The 19,880-nt window shown below is 40.8% G+C and overlaps 1 protein-coding gene across 10 annotated transcripts in view; it reads right to left on the bottom strand.

Moving 5' to 3' along the window:
- The window catches only part of LOC138761147 (P2X purinoceptor 2-like), a 59,642-nt gene that overhangs the window by 3,571 nt on the left and 36,191 nt on the right, over window positions 1-19,880 (bottom strand). For 3 of the 10 annotated variants that reach the window (XM_069932828.1, XM_069932831.1, XM_069932829.1), the window contains exons 10-12: window positions 7,042-7,107; window positions 3,077-3,154; window positions 1,080-1,182 (exon numbers count right to left, since the gene is read on the bottom strand). In XM_069932828.1, coding sequence (XP_069788929.1) covers window positions 1,087-1,182; window positions 3,077-3,154; window positions 7,042-7,107 — 240 coding nt within the window. In that variant the 3' untranslated portion in view covers window positions 1,080-1,086. Of the gene's footprint in view, window positions 1-1,079; window positions 1,183-3,076; window positions 3,155-7,041; window positions 7,108-19,880 lie in introns of those variants that run through there. The other 7 variants (XM_069932830.1, XM_069932837.1, XM_069932835.1 and 4 more) reach the window with 5 other exon arrangements.

Raw genomic sequence — 19,880 nt, 5'->3', positions numbered from 1 at the left:
CTGGTCCATTGATGCAGCTATTCAGTTCTTGACTCTCAATATTCTACATTTACTGACCAAATGCCCAGTATGTTCAATTCTAGGCAATGCCATTCTGGACACAAGAACAACTAATTAAACAGGAAAGCCTGCAGGTGCTGTGATTGTGGCGCAATACACAAATGTGCGGGAGAAATTCAGCAGGTCGTGCAGCGTCTAGGGGAAGGGTAATCAATGTTTCAGGCTTCTATATTGAAGAGATTGACTGCTTCCTAGGAGATAATTTCATTGAGCACCTTCACTCTCTCCGTTACAATAACAAGGTCCTCCCAGTGGCCAACTATTTTAATTCCACGCACCATTCCCATGCCAAACGCTGCCAGACCGAGGCGAACAATACCTAATAATCCATCTGGACTCTCCAACCAGACAGCATTAACATCGACCTCCAGTTTTTGTTAAACCTATCCCTCTGTCTGCTTTCTTCTACCTCCCTACCCACTTCCTATCCGTCTCTATTCAGAATTACCTCCTCCCCCTATCACAGCATATTTTTCTTCTTCTCTCCCACCTGTATCAACCTATGACCTCTTACCTGTTTTCTTACTTCTTCTCTTGCTTCTTTCTCCCTCCTCTCCTCCCCCTCTTTTTTTTATTCAGGCACCTACCTGCTTTTTGCTCCTACGTTGACAAAGGGCTCAGGCCCAAAACACCGGTTACCCTTTACTTCCTTTCGATGTTGTGTGACTTGCTGAATTTCAGCGGCAGTTTTGTGTACTGCACCTGAACAACATTGCACAGTTCACAGTGATAGTTTCCAAAAAATATCAAGTAGGACTTTCAACCAAATGACAGTGACCATCGAGGTTACACAATCAGACTTGCTAACATCAGCAAACAATCAGCGAAGGATTTGTTTGATCTTGATTTCTTTTTCAACATGAATTAATGATCAAGTTGAAGACTGCAGAGCTGACTTTTGTGGCCAAAGACTCAAATGAAAATGTGAAAGCAGTTTTCACTCTAAACATAACTTGGAAAATTCAATGTCATCTATTTGATTTGATTGTCCAAGAATTATTCTACTTTGATTTACCTACCTAAAAATCAACAATTTTTGGAATTTTGTGATAGTACTGGTCTCAATTCTTGTTCTGCGGTTTCTTGTTCATTATGTGCCAGTTTATTTTCTTCCTTAATTACCTGTGGTGTTTTTAAAAAAAGTTTCATGAATGTGTGTTTCACAAAGTAGTAAAACCTAATGGAATCATTGCACATGTAGGGAGTCTAATGTAGCACAATAGTTCTATTTGTAACATGCTTTTCATTTTCAAATCTTAAATACTTTTTTAAAGTTTTCAAAATTAATTTTGTATGCCATGGAAATCCCAATATTGCTGGGTAAAGGAAAATGTCTGTACACACATTGGCGTCATTATTTATTCAATGAGTTAACCATATTTTTTTTAGCGTAAATCATTTCACTAATTTACAGCCTTTTGAGTAAACGTATTTATCTTCATCTTTGTTTTAAATCCTGCAATCTGAGCAAACAGTATTAATCCTGTAAATCCCCTTCAGAACATTTTATGACTGAATGAGATCAGCTCAGAATGTCAGATGTGAAACACGGAAGTCTGTCGACGCGGTGATGTAATAAAAACACAGAAATGAGGGAGGAAATCAGCAAATCTCGCAGTGCCCATAGCTGGTAAAGATATACTGTATAACCGACATTTCTGACCTGAGCCCTTCTTCAAGGTATGGAAAAAGCAGGCAGTGCCTCTATATAAAAGAAATGGTAGGGGGAGGAGTACAGGCCAACAAGTGATAGGAGATCATTGGATATGGAGAAGAGGCCAGGAGAAAGAAAAGACTTGATAGGGAGGAGTGTGTGGTGGAGGGGGGGGTGCGGTGGAGGTTGGCTCTGTGAATGCAGAGCTGAACTAAAGGAGACAGGGAAAAGGGAAGAGAGAGGACAGGCCATTTCCTGTCAGGCCTCTGCCTGGAGGATCGAAAACCTAAAACATACCTTTCTGACAGCAGCCCTAAAAGGCTGCTCCAGTGTTGCATTCACATCGAGAGGCAGCTCATAGTGCCTTCTGGAGCCGATGGAGGCGGGGCGACTGGTGCCATAGCGTAACCCGTCATAAATACGCGGCAGAGCAATGGCCATCTTCCCTACCCATAATGCCCCATGCAGCTGGAATAGCTCTGTGGTTCCCAGAACAGTTCCAGTTGCATGGGGGATTATGGGTAGGGAAGACCACCATTGCTCTGCCATATTTTGAGCCACAAAGAGCAGCCTTGAAAGCTGAAGCGGCCCGGTGAGGCTGTCACAGCCCACACCAGCCGCCCCCCAATGGCTCCTGCTGCCTCCAGCCACTGCTGCCCCAATGGCTCCCACCTGCTGCCCCTGCCTTGAGGGGGTCATGGAGGGAGAGGGATGAGCGGGGAAATGGGTTGCAGGCTGATGGCGTCATCAGCCTGCCCCTAACCAGCTGTTTGCAATGGCTGTACATTCAGGTCAGGCAGTGGAGTCCAGCATTCTGCCTATTATCCTTCCCTGAAAAGGGTTGGAATCAGCACCTCGGAGCCGGCCACGGCACATTCAGAAAGGTACATCTTTAGCTGTAAGGGTGAAGGACCTACACCTTTACAGACAGGTGTTTTCTTTGCTTGGAAGTGCCTGGAGTGAGCAACAGGATAGTCTAATTCAATCTTTCCTCACATCCCAAGACTCCATCTCTGAGATCTGTGCTGCACTCATCCCAAGGCCACTAGATTCTACAGAAATTAAAAACTGCAGATGCTTGAAATGTAAAATTCAACGAATGAGGCAGAACCTGTGGTCAAAGACCCTTCGTCAGAATTAGATTCTTCATTGGTGATGGAGATAAAAACAGTACTTTTCTCCCCAGGTACTTAGCACTTGGTATCTCACCAGTGTATTGTATAATTACTTGAAATAATTTCTTTCTTTTCCGTCTGATCAAAGCAAAGATGGACAAGTAAACTGCAAAATCCCTGGATTAGAGAAACGCAAGCAATCTTTTAATTTCAGGAGAAATTAAAATTTGTCGATTGGATCCTTCACCTCTTCAAATTTCTTTTCGCTGTAAACATCATTCTTGTTCATGAAGGTCAGCAAAATCCAATCACACAGGAATGAGCCCTAAATGCAGGGAGGCAAATTAATTATACAAAAGATTTGCATACACTTTGGAACTCTCCATGCAAATTTTAATTGCTCTCACTTTAATGAATATAAACCTTGTAAAATGGTTTTATCATCTAGGAGCCTCGCCCGTTTCATTTGTGCCCTCAAGTTCAGTTTCCCCATCTCAGTATGAGCCAGTGGGAGGGAGATCAGAGCAGGTAAGTCCTACTATCACTCACCCTATAATTGAGTGGTCTGAGATTATTTTTTGTTTAATAAGGCATAGACACTTGGCAGAGGTATGGGAATGAGATGAGACCTAATCTTTCAAATCTAAGATTACTGCCTATTGTTGGTACAGGTCATACTTCATTTTGCCTATCTTTTACTGCTGTGTAATCCAGCTGCCTTGTGCTGTGGCTGGCTCACAAGTGGGAGTGGTCCAGAGACACAAATTGAGCACCAGCTGGCACAAACCAGTTCTACTCATGGACCATCCTTGTATCTTTCGGACAGCTCAAGCTGTCTGAGGGCATTTTTTTTTTAGTATGATTGATCCAGTTCATTAAAATCGCCCTTGATGAAAGAAGTAGGCATGCATTTTTGTAGGCATTCATTATCTCTTGATTTACATTCTGTCCCACAACCGAGATATTGTTGGTTCACCTATATACTACTCCCACAAGTGATTTCTAACTCTTACTGTTTCTTTTCACTCCCTATCTTATGAGCCAATATCATTCCTTATAATTGCAATGGTGTATATATCCCTTCTTTAACAGAGTGATACCATTTAATTTCTTTCTGCAAATATCCAACACAATAGTTTTCACTTCCTCACCTTGATCACTTTGTAGCCACATCCATGAGATTAGACCTTTTATTTCTTGGTAAAACACAATGCTGGAGAAATTCAGCAGATCAAACAACATACTCTATTTAGCAAAGATAAAGATACATAACCAATATTTCAGGCTTGAGCCCTTCATCGAGGTCTGACAAAATGTAGCCAGGAGCTCGAACAAATTGGTGCACTCTTAGGTTTGTCTTTCCTTTCCTGACCCACACTGATTTTTGTGAACCCTCTGGTTGTCTTGCACCATTGCCTTTTCCTTCCTCTTAGCTTTCCTAAATACACCTTCCACAAAAGCACAAGCAAAATGCCTTGTGAAGACTTTGGTCCTGCTTCCACTCTGGTATAACTCACTGGCTTGTGGAGATCCTAACCCCTAACCACTCAGACACAGCCCCAATTCCTCAACAACTTAAAGCCCTTCCTCCTACACCATTTCTCCAGCTGCATTTTGATGTGCTCTATTGTACTGCTGGTTTATTGCATTACATGTATCAGTGCATTTCAAATGTCTAATAGAGTAATAGACTTGTACAGTATAGAAACAGGCCCTTTGTCTGAGCTTGTCCATACTGACCAAAATATCCCATCACACTAGTCCCAAATGCCTGTGTTTCACCCATACCCCTTTAAACCTATTCGATCCATATATCTGTCCATTTATTTCTGAAATGTTGTCATTGTACCTGTCTCAACTATCTCTTCCTGAAGCTCATTCAATATAGTCACCACCCTCTGTGTGTTTTAAAAAAAAACAAAAATAAACTGCACCCCAGGATCCTGTTAAATCTCTCTCCCCCATCCCCCTCCCATCCTCACCTGAAATATATGTCCTCTAGTTACCAATTTCCCCTATTTTGGTCAAAAGACTGTGTGTTCACCTGATCTATTCCCCTCATGATTTTGCACGTCTGTGAGATCATCCTCATCCTCCAGTGCTCCAAGGAATAAAGTCCAAGCCTGCTCAACTTGTCCATATACCTCATGTGACAGATTATAGATATGTTTTTTTGGGAGATAAATTGGGGCAAGTTTTTTTTTGTTTAAGTCACATACAAACACTTCAAAACAGATCTCATTTAAAATACCGGAGCTCTGCTCATGCTAAACAGGCCAGCTCCAAAAGTCTTTGCAAAAGCTTTGGCGAGTACTCAAGAGACTTCACTAATAGATTGTTGTTTTGAAAAGCAACAGATGAAAGGTGTAGGTTCAGAGATGCAGGCTGTCTGGGAGTACTGTTTGCTGTTCTAAGAGGGTCATGTGGTTTTGCAAGCAGAGAGGGAGTCAAACAGGATTTTCTCTGAGGGAGAGATCAATTCTGCAGTTTTACAGTCAGCAGCAACAGCTGGGACTGGAACAAGACAAGCTGGCAAGCTTGTGGAAAACCCCATTTGGAAGATGGGTTGTGAGTGCTTGGTTCAGTCTGGTCAAAGCCCTTGTGGTTCATACAAGAGGAGAGGACTGACTGCCTAATGTTGCACTTGAAATAAGAGAAACAAAAAGGAACTCTGGTGACCTGAAGGAAAGAGGTTATCATCTAGAAAACCCTGATGGGCCAGGTTTCTTCAGCAAGACATTGAAGTGGCTGATTACAGGGAATCCATTATGGGTGTCCAGTGACCACAAATCTCTCTCTGAAAACCTATCTTTGCGATAACCATTTACCTTTCAAGCACCAAAGCCTGGAGAATTTCATAAATGTTAAATTCTGTGCATCGTATAAGAATTGCCTGCAACCAGTAAACTTGGAGGAATGAGAAGTGAGATTGGACTGCGAATCAAATAACTTTTCTGAATGTACACACACATTAAATAAACGTGTGCTTAGAATTAGAAGGGGGTTAAGTTAGGTTAGTTAAGTCAATAGAGAAAAGTTAAAGTTTGATCCTGTTTTCATGTTTAAAGATAATTAAAAGCAACTTTTGTTTAAGTAACCATTTGTCTTGGTGAATATCTATTGCTGTTGGACTTTGGGGTCCTCTGGGCTCGTAACACTCAGGCCTCTGAGATCAAAGATATTTCAAAGCAATTGATGGACATTTAAACATTAATGATTATTTTAGGTAAAATATATTTAATGATGTGCTTAATGAATAAATTACTTAAAACACAAACAATAATTTATAAAAGGAGGGAGCCCTTCACTTCCCATTCTAATAAATATTATGATCCTGCTCAAACAAATAAGCCTATGGTGGATACCCAAGCTGAGAACCAGCAATTAAGTCCAATGATCTCCTGAGTTTAGTGCATCAGAAACTGCCCCAGGTTCTTGTACTGAGGCTAAGGGTCCAGCAGTGGGTGAAATATGGCTTGCAATGCACAAGCACAGAGGTCTGAAACATGCACACTGGAGCAAGCCAGTGGCTCTCCCTTTATTCCCCTCACAGAACTGCCAGCAAGACTTCAGTTTAATTCAGCCTCTCATTGAATATCACATATCTCGACACCATCTCTTCCAATCAACAAATTTACTGCAATTGTGTATCATCTAAGAATGTGTTGAAATAGCATTATTGTACTATATATAATAATCTAGACCAGTGGCATCCTATGCTATAGATACTCTGTGTAAATTAGGGATTAGTTACATTGACCACCGCCAGTGGGCTGATATCGCCTCAAACCGTGCATCTTGGCGCCTCACAGTTCGGCGGGCAGCAACCTCCTTTGAAGAAGACCTCACTGACAAAAGACAAAGGAGGAAAAACCCAACACCCAACCCCAACCAACCAATTTTCCCCTGCAACCGCTGCAACTGTGTCTGCCTGTCCCACGTCGGACTTGTCAGCCACAAACGAGCCTGCAACTGACGTGGACATTCTACCCCTCCATAAATCTTCGTCTGCGAAGCCAAGCCAAAGAAAAAAAAAAGACAAGGGGTATGTATGTGAGTGGAAAAAGGTTGAGAACCACTGATCTAGACCAATGTAAATAGTTCCAGTTCAATACATCATATTGTTGGATAAAATTTCCTAGCATTGTAAAATCATGCAGCCTTATCATACAATTCACAAATGTTTTATGGATGTAAACAAAAGGTACTTACAATCCCAATAGATGTGAGAGCTGAAGCAACATTAATAATTGTTGGAATGATATTAAACCTTCCTGCCTAAAATTTGAAAGTAAAGTATTTTAGTTTATTATTGAATTTAATTCTGCACCTGATCATTTCCACTTTTTACTGCATTTAAATTAAAATTATATCATGTAATAAAATCACTAACTAGAAAAGTTTTGTCTTTGAGTATGGCATCTTGGCAGTTTTAAAGTGTGAAATTGAAGCCACTAGGTTAGTGTTCCTCTAATCCAGTGGTTTCCAAACTTTTTCTTTCCACTCGCATACCACCTTAAGTAATCCCTATGCCATAGGTGCTGAGTTAAGGTGGTATGAGAATTGAAAAATAAGTTTGAAAACTACTGTTTTAATTGTTTCTAATTGACTCGTTATGTGCACAGTTTCATAACTTCAAAGGAAATGAGCCAATGACAATTTTTCACAAGCAAAATATTTCAGTAACAATTGGGTCTAGAGCAGTGGTTCTCAACTGTTTTTTTTCCCTCTACTCACATACCACCTTAAGTTATCCCTTACAAATCACAGAGCACCAATGGCATAGGGTTTACTTGATGTAGTATGTGAGTAGAAAAAAAATTGAAAACCACTTCTCTAAACCATAGATCTGCAGATCTTGGATATAATGCTAGAAATATTTGGGATTTGCTTGCCACCTCCTGCAATATAGAGAGGTGGTACTTTTGCAAAGTATCTTTCCTGTGGCAGATTTTCACTGCTTTGGCCACTAATCAGGGTCACCTGTGCATTCGAAGATGGAAACTCAAGAATCTGGTCGTCTCAATATTTCTGTTGAAAGACAAGATAGGATACAATTTTCTGATATAAGAATTTGTAAGATACCACAACACATTGTATTCTGATCACACTGGAAATGGCAAATAACTCATTGGCGTGTATACAACTCCTTTTCTTTATCAGTGAATTAATACATTAATTTAAACATTTGAATAACATAATAAAAACAAATTGCTAAATTGTTAATTGACACTTATATACAATTATCATTAAATACATACTGTGCATTAACATCCCTGTAAAGTGTCCTGAGAAGTGTAACCATGCTGTTGTTATATTTGCATAATATGCAGGTAAAGGATATTTATATTTAAGACTGAAAAGCAGGGGTCTGAGACCCAGGCGAATGTTCAGTCACTGGAGAATAAAACTGACGACCTGAGGGCAAGGCTACTTTAATAGAGGCAGGTAAGACAAATCTCAGATGTCTGCTGCACCAAGACCTGGCTAACAGAGAACACACCAGACATCGCTATCCGACAAGAGGGTTTCACCATTCATAACAGATTCTGGAAAAAGGAGAAAGAGGCTGTGTGTGCTTTTTGTTAATACTGAGTGGTGCATGGACATTGGGGTTATGTTGATCTTCTGCTCTAATATCTTAGAGCAAATCTTGATTAAATGCAGATCTTTCTATCTACCCCAAGGGTTCTCATTGATTCTCACCGGAGTTTTTTCATTCCTCCCAATGCCAATTACAAACAGACACTTGCAGAACTGCATGATGTGGTCAGTAAACAAGAGATGGCCCCACCCCATGCACTACATATCTTAATTAGTGACTTTAACCATTAAGAAAACCCTGTCCAAGTACCACCAGCAAGTAACCTGCTGTACAAGAGGTCCCAGCAAACCTGATCACTCCTACACCATGATAAGGAAGAGCTGCTGTTCTTTTTGGCAAGACAGATCACCTGGTGATATTTCTTCCTCCTTCGCCGGACAGAGCCTAAAAAAAGAGGCTCTGGAGATCAGGACAGCTAGAAGATGGTCACAGGAGGCTGAAGAACAGTTACAGGACTTGCTTGAGTCAGTGGACTGGGTGGTGTTCAAGGACTTAGCTGAGGGCTGTCACAGACTTTATCAAAACAACTGTGGATGAGTGTGTTCCCACCAAATCGTTCAGGGTTTTCCCCAAACAGAAGCCCTGGATGAGCAATGAAATCCGGAACCTGCTGAGAACCATCACAGGCATTTAAGTCCAGAGATCCAGATCAATACAGAAGAAGCAGGTATGACCTGTGAAAAGCTATCTCCCGAGCGAAATGGAAATTCCAGATGAAAATGGAGCCAACAAGGGACACCTGACAGCTATGGCAGGGCCTAAACGCAATGACCTGCTACAAAACCAAATCCGATGAAATAGCAGATGGCAAAGCTTCGCTCTCAAAGGAACTCAATGCCTTACACACCCTTTTTTTTAAATTATTTAATACGTCACAATATAACCAATCTCTAACAATATTTACACAAACTTTATATATCTATATATATATAGATATATAAAACTATAGAGAGAAAACAGTCGAAAGAAAAGAGAAAATAAAAAAAAACAAGAAAAGGGAGTGTCATTTACATATTATGTGATTCACTTTTTCCTTGCATATACTTTTTATTTCATTAAGAGTTGGGTCTAAAATTTGTTCATATTGTCCCTGTAAAGTGTCCAAAATTTTAAGTAATTTTCTCCAATGGAATACATTTGTTCATTTCTGTGAGCCACTGCCATATTTTCAGGGGTATCTCCATTTTCCAAGTTATCATTATACATTTTTTAGCTTCTGCTAATGCAATCTTGATAAATCAATTTTGGAATCTGTTTAAATTTAATTTTAACATCAACTTTTATATTGCTTAACAGAAACTTTTTTGGGTCTTTTGGTATTTTGATTTTTGTATCTTGATCTAGTATTGAATTTAAATCCCCACAAAAGGGTTTCACTTTTGCACATGTCCAAACTGAATGTATATTTGTACCAATTTCTTGTTCACAGCAAAAGCATTTATCGGATACTGTCGGGTTCCATTTTTTAATTTTTGAGGTGTAACGTATAGTCTGTGAAGCCAATTATATTGTATCATACGATACTGAGCATTTATTGTTATTTGTCATGGTACCCGGACATTATTCCTTACAGGTTTCATTATTTATTTGTATGTTTAAGTCATTTTCCCAATGGTGTTTGGGTCCATATATTGCCTCATCTTTTCCTTTGTCTTGTAATTTAATATACATATTTATAATAAACTTTTTAATTATCATAGTTTTGATTATATATTCAAAGCTACTACCTTCCAGTAGTCTTAGATCATTTTCCAGCTTTTTTAAAATATATTTCTAATTGATAGTATGAAAATATTGAACCATGCGATATTCCATATTTATCTTTTTCGTTGTTCAAATTCATTGTAAAAGGTATTGATTGGTTTTGTTTTAGCAACATATTTGTTAGTTTATTAACTTTTGCTCCATATGTATTCTATTCGATATTTTTAATATATGGTGTAGTATTGGTAAATTATTACGTTGCACTAATTTCTCATTCCACTTAAAGAGTATATGTTCTGGAACATTTTCCCATAGTTTATATAGTTCCATCCTAAGCCAGGCTGGCTTTTCTCTTACCTTATAAGAATCTTAATTGGGCAGCCCTATAATATTTTAAATTTGGAAACTGCAATCCCCTTGTTTATATGTCCCTATCAGCTTTTCCAAGGCTATTCTTGGTTTCTTGCCTTCCTATAAATTTTTTTTTAATCAATTTATTTAATTTTTGTAAAAATTCCCTTGTTACAGGAGTAGGTAGCATGGAAAATGACTTAACCTATGTTTTTCTGGAAGATAATTGGGAGGTTATGTGTCATGATAGTGTAACTAAATTGGCGAATGTCAGATATGGAATGGTTAATTATTTTTTACATCAGTTATATTTGACTCCAGAGAAATTGAAAAAATATAGGTTTAGTAATTCGGACTCTTGTTTTCGATGCAGACTATGTATTGGAACTTTTTTACATGCTGTTTGGTCTTGTGTTAAAGTACAACCATTTTGGGAAGGAATTAGATTGGTTTTTGAAAAATTATTTGATTAAATTACTTTTAGACCCGTCAATCTTTTTTTGGGATATATGGTTTCTTTTAAAGGATTAGGGTTGGATAAATTTCAAATTGCATTTGTACGTCTAGGGTTATCCATAGCACAAAAATGTGTAGCTAGTACTGGGAAAGATAATGTGGAGGTTAATATAATACGCTGGCATAATGAATTGAGAACTTGTATGATTATGGAAAAAATTACATGTAATTTGCATGATAATTATTCTTTCTTTGTTAAAATGTGGTCTTATTTGGAGTACATGAATTTAGAAGTACTTTGAAATACTGAAATACTGTCTACATTCTTATTTTTATATTTGGCTACCCTTAAGGGAGCTGGCTGAAGTGGGGGGGGGGAGGGTAGGTGGTTTTTTTATATATATAAAAATTGATTTGTCTTTCTTCTGTTATGTTTGATTATGTTTAATTTAGTCTTTAACTAAAGTTTCAAAAAAAAGGAATAGGTAGCATTTGAAATAAATATTGTAACTGTGGAAATATATTCATTTTGAATTAATAAGTTATTAAAAGTTTTGTAAAATTCCGTGGGGAATCTGTCTTCACCTGTTGCTTTATTATTTCGTAGAGTCATTAATGTGTCGTATATTTCCGTCATCTTTAGGGGATTTGCTAATTTACTTTGTTCTTCTGAGTCTAACTGGGGTAACTCGATATTTGATAAAAATTTATCTATTTCCCTATTCTTCTCTAGGATCTCTTGATTGGTATAATTGCTTATAAAATAACTTGAAATTTTCATTAACTCTTGTGGTTTATATGAGATCTGATTATTTCCTTTCCTTGTTGCTACAAGAGTTTTTGTTACTTGCTCTGTCTTTAATTGCCAAGCCAAGATTTTGTGGGTTTTCTCTCCTAATTCATAGTATCTTTGCTTTGTTTTCATTGTTTTTTTTCACTTGGTATGTTTGTAACGTATCATATTTCAATTGTTTCTCTGTCAATTGTCTCTTTTTCTCTATATTTTATCCTTCCATTAAATCTTTCTCTAATTTACTATACCATTTTCTAATTTTTCTATTTCTATTTCTTGGTAATATTCTTTTTTGATTTCAGCTTTAATTGCATCTCATAATATAAATTTATCTGTTACAGAATTTGCATTCATATCAAAATATTTTTCAATTTGTTGTTCTACAAATTGCCTAAAATCTCGTCTTTTTAGCAAGATGGGGTTAAGTCTCCATCTGTATCCTTTAATTGGAGTATCCTCCAGTGCAATTGTTAGCCGGAAGGGTGAGTGATCTGATAAGAATCTTGCTTTATGTTCAACATCTTGGACTCTCCCTTATATTTGGGCTGAAAGTAAGTCTTGTGTCTGTTAGAATAATGTGAGTAATCTCTGTCCTTTGGGTGTTGTTTTCACCATATATCTATTATTTTCATATCTTGCATTGAACTTAATGTAAATTTAGCTGCTTTTTTTTTAATGTTCCCAATTTTATTTAATAAAATGGATCAAAGCTAAAATTAAAATCTCCACCCAGTAAGATATATACTTGTGTATCTGCCAATTGTAAAAATATATTTTGCATAAATTTCTGCATAAAGTCCTCATTGGACGCATATACATTGAATAATTTCCATGATTCCAAGTAAATCTGGCATACTATCATAGCATATCTCCCAACCGGGTCTGTAACTACTTTTTCTAGTTTAATAGGCAAATTTTCATTAATTAATTAAGATAGCTACCCCTCTAGCTTTTGAGTTGTAAGATGACGCTAATGTTACCACATCACCTACCCAGTCTCTCTTCAATTTAAGATATTCTTCTGCTAAATAAGTTTCCTATACACATGCTATATCTGTTTTTCCCTTTTTTAGTGATGTCAATAATTTTTTTTCTCTTGATTTGTTTATGTATTTGTCAGTTGTTCAATGAAGTCTTGAGTTTTTCTTGGGTCATCAAACAGTCTATTTTGTCCACCCAGGATAAATATTTTTAACGCTGCTGAGTGTTGCAAGACAATATTGTACCTTTTCTCCATAATGTGTCTTTTATTGGGTTAAATTCCTTGCTTTTCTTTAAAAATTCATAACATATCCAGGTAGAAAAATATTTTATTCTCATTATGTTTCAATGGACCTTTAATTTCTTTTGTTCTTCTGGCTGCCAGCCCTAATATTTTTTCCCATGATGGAGCATGGTCTTTGCTGTGCCTGTGGCTTTGGTGCCAATGTTCTGTGGGCTCTTTCAATTTCTATTTTTTCCTGAAGTTCTTCTGTCTCCAGAATTTGTGGGATCTATTGTTTTAAAAATCATTTTCTGTCCATATCTTCTACACCTTCTTTCAGGCTCACTATTTTAATATTATTATGCCTATTAAAGTTTTCAAGAATGTCATTTTTTTGGGCCAGTAAATCCTGTGTCTTCGTGACCTTTTTATTCCTTGTTTCTGCTTTTTCCTTTAAGGCAGTCATTCCCATTTCTACACCCTTCACTCTCTCTTCTACTTCTTCACATTGCTTTTTCATATCCCTTATTACATTTTCCATACGTTGAAATTTTATATCTGCTTCTAGTACACATTCTCTATTAAGTCTGATTTCTGACATTATCAGTTTCATCTGATTGTCAAAGTACTTTGTGCCTACTGTTTGTTTTTGGCTTTTACCTTTAGTTTTCTTCTGTATCTTTATTCTCTTCCAAATCTTCTATCTCGTACTCTGTGTCTTCACTTGATGTAGAGTCTGTTTCCAGAGCCATTTCTCTTGCTTTACTTATTGTTGTGCTTGCAGGAGCTTGCTGCTGGTGACTGTTCTCTTCAGTGTCCTGACTGAAGTTCATTCTGCGTATGTGCGACTCCTCGTGCTTGCGCATTAGCATTCCACTTCCTTTTTCAGACAGCCATCACTGGAGCCCGCCCTGCGATCTCTCACGCCGATGCTGTCACCTGTTGGTTTCCCAGCTCGGGCCACCTTGCCCAGGAGAGCTCCCGGTTCCAGTGTGAAGGCAAGGCCTTCTTTTTTGTTTTCTGGTGATTTCTTTGGTTCTTGTTATTTGTTGTGAATTTTTCTTTCTTCAGAGCCATTTTCTTTTTTTTCTTTTAATGTTTATGTCTTGTTTCTTGTATTTTTGAAGTTGTGACTTTTTTTTATAACAGTAACAGCAAAGAACCACTCCTCCACACCCTCACATCCCCTGATGATCCCATCCTGTCCATATCTGAGAATGACATGTATGCTGTATTCAGGACAGTGAATCTGAGGAAAGCATCCAGCCCAGACAGAGTATCTGACCAAATATTAAAAATCTGTGCTGACCAATTTACCAATGTATTCACAGATATCTTCAATGTTTCCCTGTTTCAAACAGGTGTCAATCATACTGGTGCCCAAGAAGAACGTAGTAACCTTCCTTTATGACTATCGACCAGTAGCACTTACATCAACAGTGATGAAGTGTTTTTGAAAAGCTGATGATGAAGCAGATCAGCTCCTGTCTGAGCGGTGACAAGGATCCATTACAGTTCACCTATCGCAGCAACAGGATGCCTTCTCACAGGCTCTACACATAGCTCTGAAACACCTGGACAGTAAAGATGCATTCATAAGGATGCTCTTTATTGACTACAGTTCGACATTTAACACCATCATCCCCTCAAAACTGATCAACAACCTCTATGACCCGGGACTCAACAACCCCCTGTATAATTGGATCATGGATTTCCTTATCTCCAGACCACAATCAGTGAGGACTGGCAAGAACTTCCCCTCCACAATCTCCATCAGTACTGGAGCACCACAGGGCTGTGTTCTTAACCCCCTGCTCTACTCATTTTATACCTATGACTGTGCAGCTCGGTACGACAACAGCACCATCTACAGATTCACTGATGATACCATGGTACTGGGTTGTATAAAGGATGGGGTTGAGTCACCGTACAGGAGGGAGATTGAAAACTTGGCTGAATGGTGCACCAACAACAACCTTGCACTCAATGTCACCAAAACTAAGAAGCTGATTGTTGACTTCAGGAAAGTAAAGCCAGAGGTGTACAATCCAATGATCACTGGGGGATCAAAGGTGGAGAGGGTGAGCAAATTTAAGATCTTGAGAGATGCTATCTCGGAAGATCGTTCCTGGACCCAACAAACTAATGACATGGTGAAGAAAGCACATCAGCCCCTCTAGGAGTTTGTGGAAAGTGAGCTCAAGGTCTGGTATGGGAGCGTAAAGCTCTGCAAAAGGTAATAGACACAACCCAGGTCATCATAAGCAAAACCCTCCCCACTCTTAAGAACATCTACAGGGAACACTGCTGTCGGAGCGCAGCAGCAATCGTCAAAGACCACACCACCCAGCACACGCTCTGTTCTCGCTGCTTCCATTCTGAAAGAGGTGTAGGTGCCATAAGATTCACACCACCAGGTTCAGGAACAGCTGCTACTCCACCATTATCAGACTCCTCAACGACAAACTCAATCAAGGACTCGTTTAAGGACTCTTACTTGTGCACTTTATCATTTTTTTTAAATTTTGTCTAATTGCAGAGTTTGTTTACATTCATTATCTATTTACAGTTATTTATTTGTTTACACCTATACGCCGAGTACAGTTTTTTTGCATTACCAATAAGTGGTAATCCTGCCTGGTCCAGGAGAGAAAAAAAATCTCAAGGTTGGATATCATTTATGTACTCTGAAAATAAATCTGAAATCTGATGTATTACACCCAACACTTTTCCAGATTTATTTCGAAGGTGAATGTCGAATTGGAGATGCTATTATTTCTAAATATTTCTATGACAACCATGGTAGGCCATTTGTTTTCAATAGGAGTTTGACTTAACTGCCTGTTACTTCCTGAACCCAGGACCTACAAAAAAAGACAACCTTAACTAATGCTTAATGATTAGCTTAAGTTCATACATTTTAAAAAAAACTTCCACACCCAGAAAAAAATCAAATGAATAATTCTTCCTTGCACTTCAAGATGAAAAATACTAAATTTGCCCTAACTTGGTGACTCTTGGTATTTCATGACCTCTCTCTTTTTTTAAGCTACAGTCCTGAGCACTAGATTTTACAATTGACGATTTGCAAATGACTTTCAGTGACAACTTTTGAAAATGCATCATTTCTTAAAATGGGCATAATTTTAACTTTGTCAGCTTCAAGGAAAGCAAAAAATCTATCTAATTTTGTGGTTAGGAGCTTCAGCGAACTTTTGGTCCACTAGTTTACTAGTTATTGCATATGAAGGCAGAGCTTGGTAGCTCAAATGTCCCTTCGTAGCCTGACTTACTGCTGGCCATGTCAATGGATGGATGTGCTCTCCAAAATGGCCTTTAGGGTAGGTATCCAAAATTGCTCTCAAAGTACTTCTGTGGGGTGGGGGGGGGGGTGGAGGAACAGATAGCTACCCCATCATGTCTGGAGTTAGGCAAGGCTGCCCACTCTCTCCAGTCATATTTGTGTGCCACATAAAGCCCTTTGCTGTATTCAACAGGAAGGATGAGAGCATAAGAGGAGTGACATTGCCAGGCAATGGAGTAACTCAAGTCAAGGCTTCCCTGAACATAGATGACGCCTGTAGAGCTCGTCGAAAGAACCAAAGACTTGTTGATCCAAACCAAGGCTTTTATTAGCAAAAGACCGGAGCTCTTCACAGGTGGCCGACCAGTCCGGAATGATCCGACCTGGCTAGGGACACAACCCTTTAAGGCCCAAACAATAGGTGTGGCTTAGCTCTCAGCCAATCGCTGTAAGCACAGTCTAGATACAGTAACTATATACACTATGTACATTGGTGATAGATCTGTACTATCACATTCACCCTTTCTTGGAGAATTGACCCTGGGAAAAAAAACAAAAACGAGGGAGAGAATGAAAAGGAAGGGGTAGGTCAAGGACTGTAGCGGTCAGGGGGTCTGACCATCCGGCATGACCGCCGTGGTGCCGGGATTGGGGTCGCTGGAGTGGTGTCGCCAGCGGGCTCATCGGGTGCGACTGCTCCGTCACTCAATTCCCCAGTCGTTTTGTCGGCAGGGTGGCCCGGGTCATTGGGGTGCTGTTGGTCCTTCTGTTGCGGCACGGGGCCTGGAGCATAAGGAGTTGGGGGGTTTGCTGGGTCTACCGCGTCCTAAGCTAGGTCCCGCACCGAAACAGTGTCCTCCCGCCCGTCTGGGAACTCCACGTATGCGTAATGTGGGTTCGCGTGGAGTAGAGTCACTCGGTCCACCAAGGGGTCGTTCTTTGAGTGCCGGACGTGGCGTTGCAAAAGGACGGGGCCAGGGACGGTGAGCCATGCCGGTACAGTGGTTCCCGATTCGGATTTCCTCGGGAAAAGGAACATCCTTTCGTGGGGGGTGGCATTTGTTGCAGTACATAGGAGGGAGCGGATGGAGTGTAAGGCACTAGTGAGAACCTCCTGCCAGTGAGAGGTGGGGAGACCTTTAGACCGGAGAGCCAGTGTAACCGCTCTCCATATGGTGGCATTCTCCCTCTCGACCTGGCCATTACCGCGTGGGTTATAGCTCGTGGTCCTGCTTGAAGCAATACCACACTCCAGAAGGTACTGTTGCAGCTCTGCACTCATGAATGAGGACCCCCTATCACTGTGGATGGAATTGGGGTACCCGAAGATGGTGAAAATACTGTGAAGGGCCTGTATCACTGAGGTGGCAGTGGTGTCTGGGCAGGCCACAGCGAATGGGAAGCGGGAGTATTCGTCGATGGCCGTAAGGATGTAGGTATTACGGTTGGTCGACGGTAGGGGTCCCTTAAAGTCTACGCTAAGACGCTCGAAGGGGCGGGTGGCTTTGATAACGTGGGAGTTATCCGGACGGAAGAAGTGGGGCTTGCATTCGGCGCACACCGAACAGGCTAGGGTCATGGAGCGGATCTCCTCGACTGTGTAGGGTAAGTTGCGCGCCTTGACAAAGTGAGCAAACCTAGTGACCCCTGGATGACAGAGCGCCTCATGGAGTTTCCGTAGTCTGTCCATCTGTATGCTGGCGCACGTCCCCCTGGAGAGCGCGTCAGGCGGGTCGTTGAGCTTACCAGGCCGGTACAGGATGTCATAGTTAAAGGTGGAGAGTTCGATTCTCCATCTGGCGATTTTGTCGTTTTTTATCTTACCACGCTGGGTGTTGCTGAACATGAAGGAGACCGCGCGTTGATCAGTCAACAGTGTAAAGCGCCTCCCAGCGAGGTAATGTCTCCAACGACGTACCGCTTCAACTATGGCCTGGGCCTCCTTCTCGATCGAGGAGTGTCTACTCTCCGGACCCTGGAGGGTTCTGGAGAAGAAGGCTACAGGCCGACCGGCCTGGTTCAAGGTGGCTGCCAGGGCGAAGTCGGATGCATCGCTCTCGACTTGAAACGGGACAGACTCATCGATCGCGTGCAGCGTCGCAGCAGCGATGTCAGATTTGATTCGATCGAAAGCCGCTGTGGCTTCGGTCGAGAGGGGAAAAGAGGTGATGTACATTGGTGATAGATCTGTACTATCACATTGTCACTGTCTTTTGTTCAGACACATGATCAGCCCACAGATTGATTAGCATCCACAGCCAGTTTGAGTTGGCATTGGGTGCCAGGGTAAACCAGAACAAGAGCGAGGCAATGCTCTTCGGTAACATCCAACTAGTAGACCATACTCTTTGCAGACACACCATATTACTTGAAGGCATTGGGATCTGGTTTGGAGGGACCGGGGCATGCAAGAAGGATTGGTTAGAGTGGATCGTGAAGGTCCACCAAAAATTGGGCCTGTGGACACAGTGGTCTCTCTCAATAATGGGGAAGAACCTGGTCATCAGGTGTGAGATTCTCTCTGAACTGCTGTACGTGGCACAGATGTGGCCCGTCCCCTGCACTTCTGTCCTGGTGGTTACCAGAGTGGTTTTCCTGTTCATATGGCAATCCAAGATGGAGAGAGTCTGACGGGCTGCCACGTACAAGTCACTAGACCAGGGGTGTCAAACTCAAATTCACGGAGGGCCAAAATTAAAAACTTGGACTAAGTCGAGGGCCGAACTAAATATTTATTGAAAATTTTCAACAACATCTGCATGTTTTCTCTTCTTTCAACATATGTAATGTTAAACTTTAGGATATAACTTTAGGAGGATAATGTTACAGGTCAGGAGGAGGTAGCTCAAGTTCACCCTTTGCTTGACCTGAGGGAAACATATTTGGTCCCTGTGGAGATGTAGTCAGCATTCACAGGCTGTGTCCATTTTGGCCTGCATCAGGACTCAGCATTTCCTGCTCACTCCTCAGGCTCTAGGCCTCTATTCACCCTCGACCCACCATCCCTCTACCTGACCAGTCCTTTACCCAACCTCTACTCACCCCTCACTCCACTCTCTCTGCCTCTACCCACCCCATCCTATACACACCCCTCTACTGCCTCTCCCCTCAACCTGTTCCTCCCTCTACCTGTCTCTCACCCTCTAATCACCCCTCCCCTACTCGCCCTGGCCCTCCCCGCCCTGGCCCTCCCTTTTTACCTCTTCCCTATCCACCCCTCCTTCTACTCATCCCTCCCTCTAACTGCCCCTCGCACCACCATAACTTCCCCTGCCCATTACTCCTCACCTACACCCTCTGGCCACCCCTGCTTACCCACCCACTCAGGCCCAGTGAACGGCAAGAGGAGCAGCAGCAGGAGGCCTGACAGATGAGCAGCTCAGAAGGAGAGGACCAACAGGAAGAGGCCCGACAAAGTGAGACAAGCAACTCATCAGAAAAATCAGAAGAGACACAGATACAAAGAGAAGAAGAAGACACAAACACAGGTACACAAAAGAAGAGGAAGAAGAAGACCAAGATCTTCACAGAGAAATAGAAGGTAAAACAGATGGACAGAATATAGATAAATATAGATAAAACTTTTTTTGAAGAACAAATGAGTGCATTAAAAGAATGGTTGTCATTAGAATTC

The sequence above is a fragment of the Narcine bancroftii genome, chromosome 4, assembly GCF_036971445.1.
Source record: "Narcine bancroftii isolate sNarBan1 chromosome 4, sNarBan1.hap1, whole genome shotgun sequence".
In the NCBI taxonomy this organism is placed as follows: domain Eukaryota; kingdom Metazoa; phylum Chordata; class Chondrichthyes; order Torpediniformes; family Narcinidae; genus Narcine; species Narcine bancroftii.
Note: the sequence above shows the minus strand (reverse complement) of the source record. Positions and strands in the feature narration are given on the sequence as shown.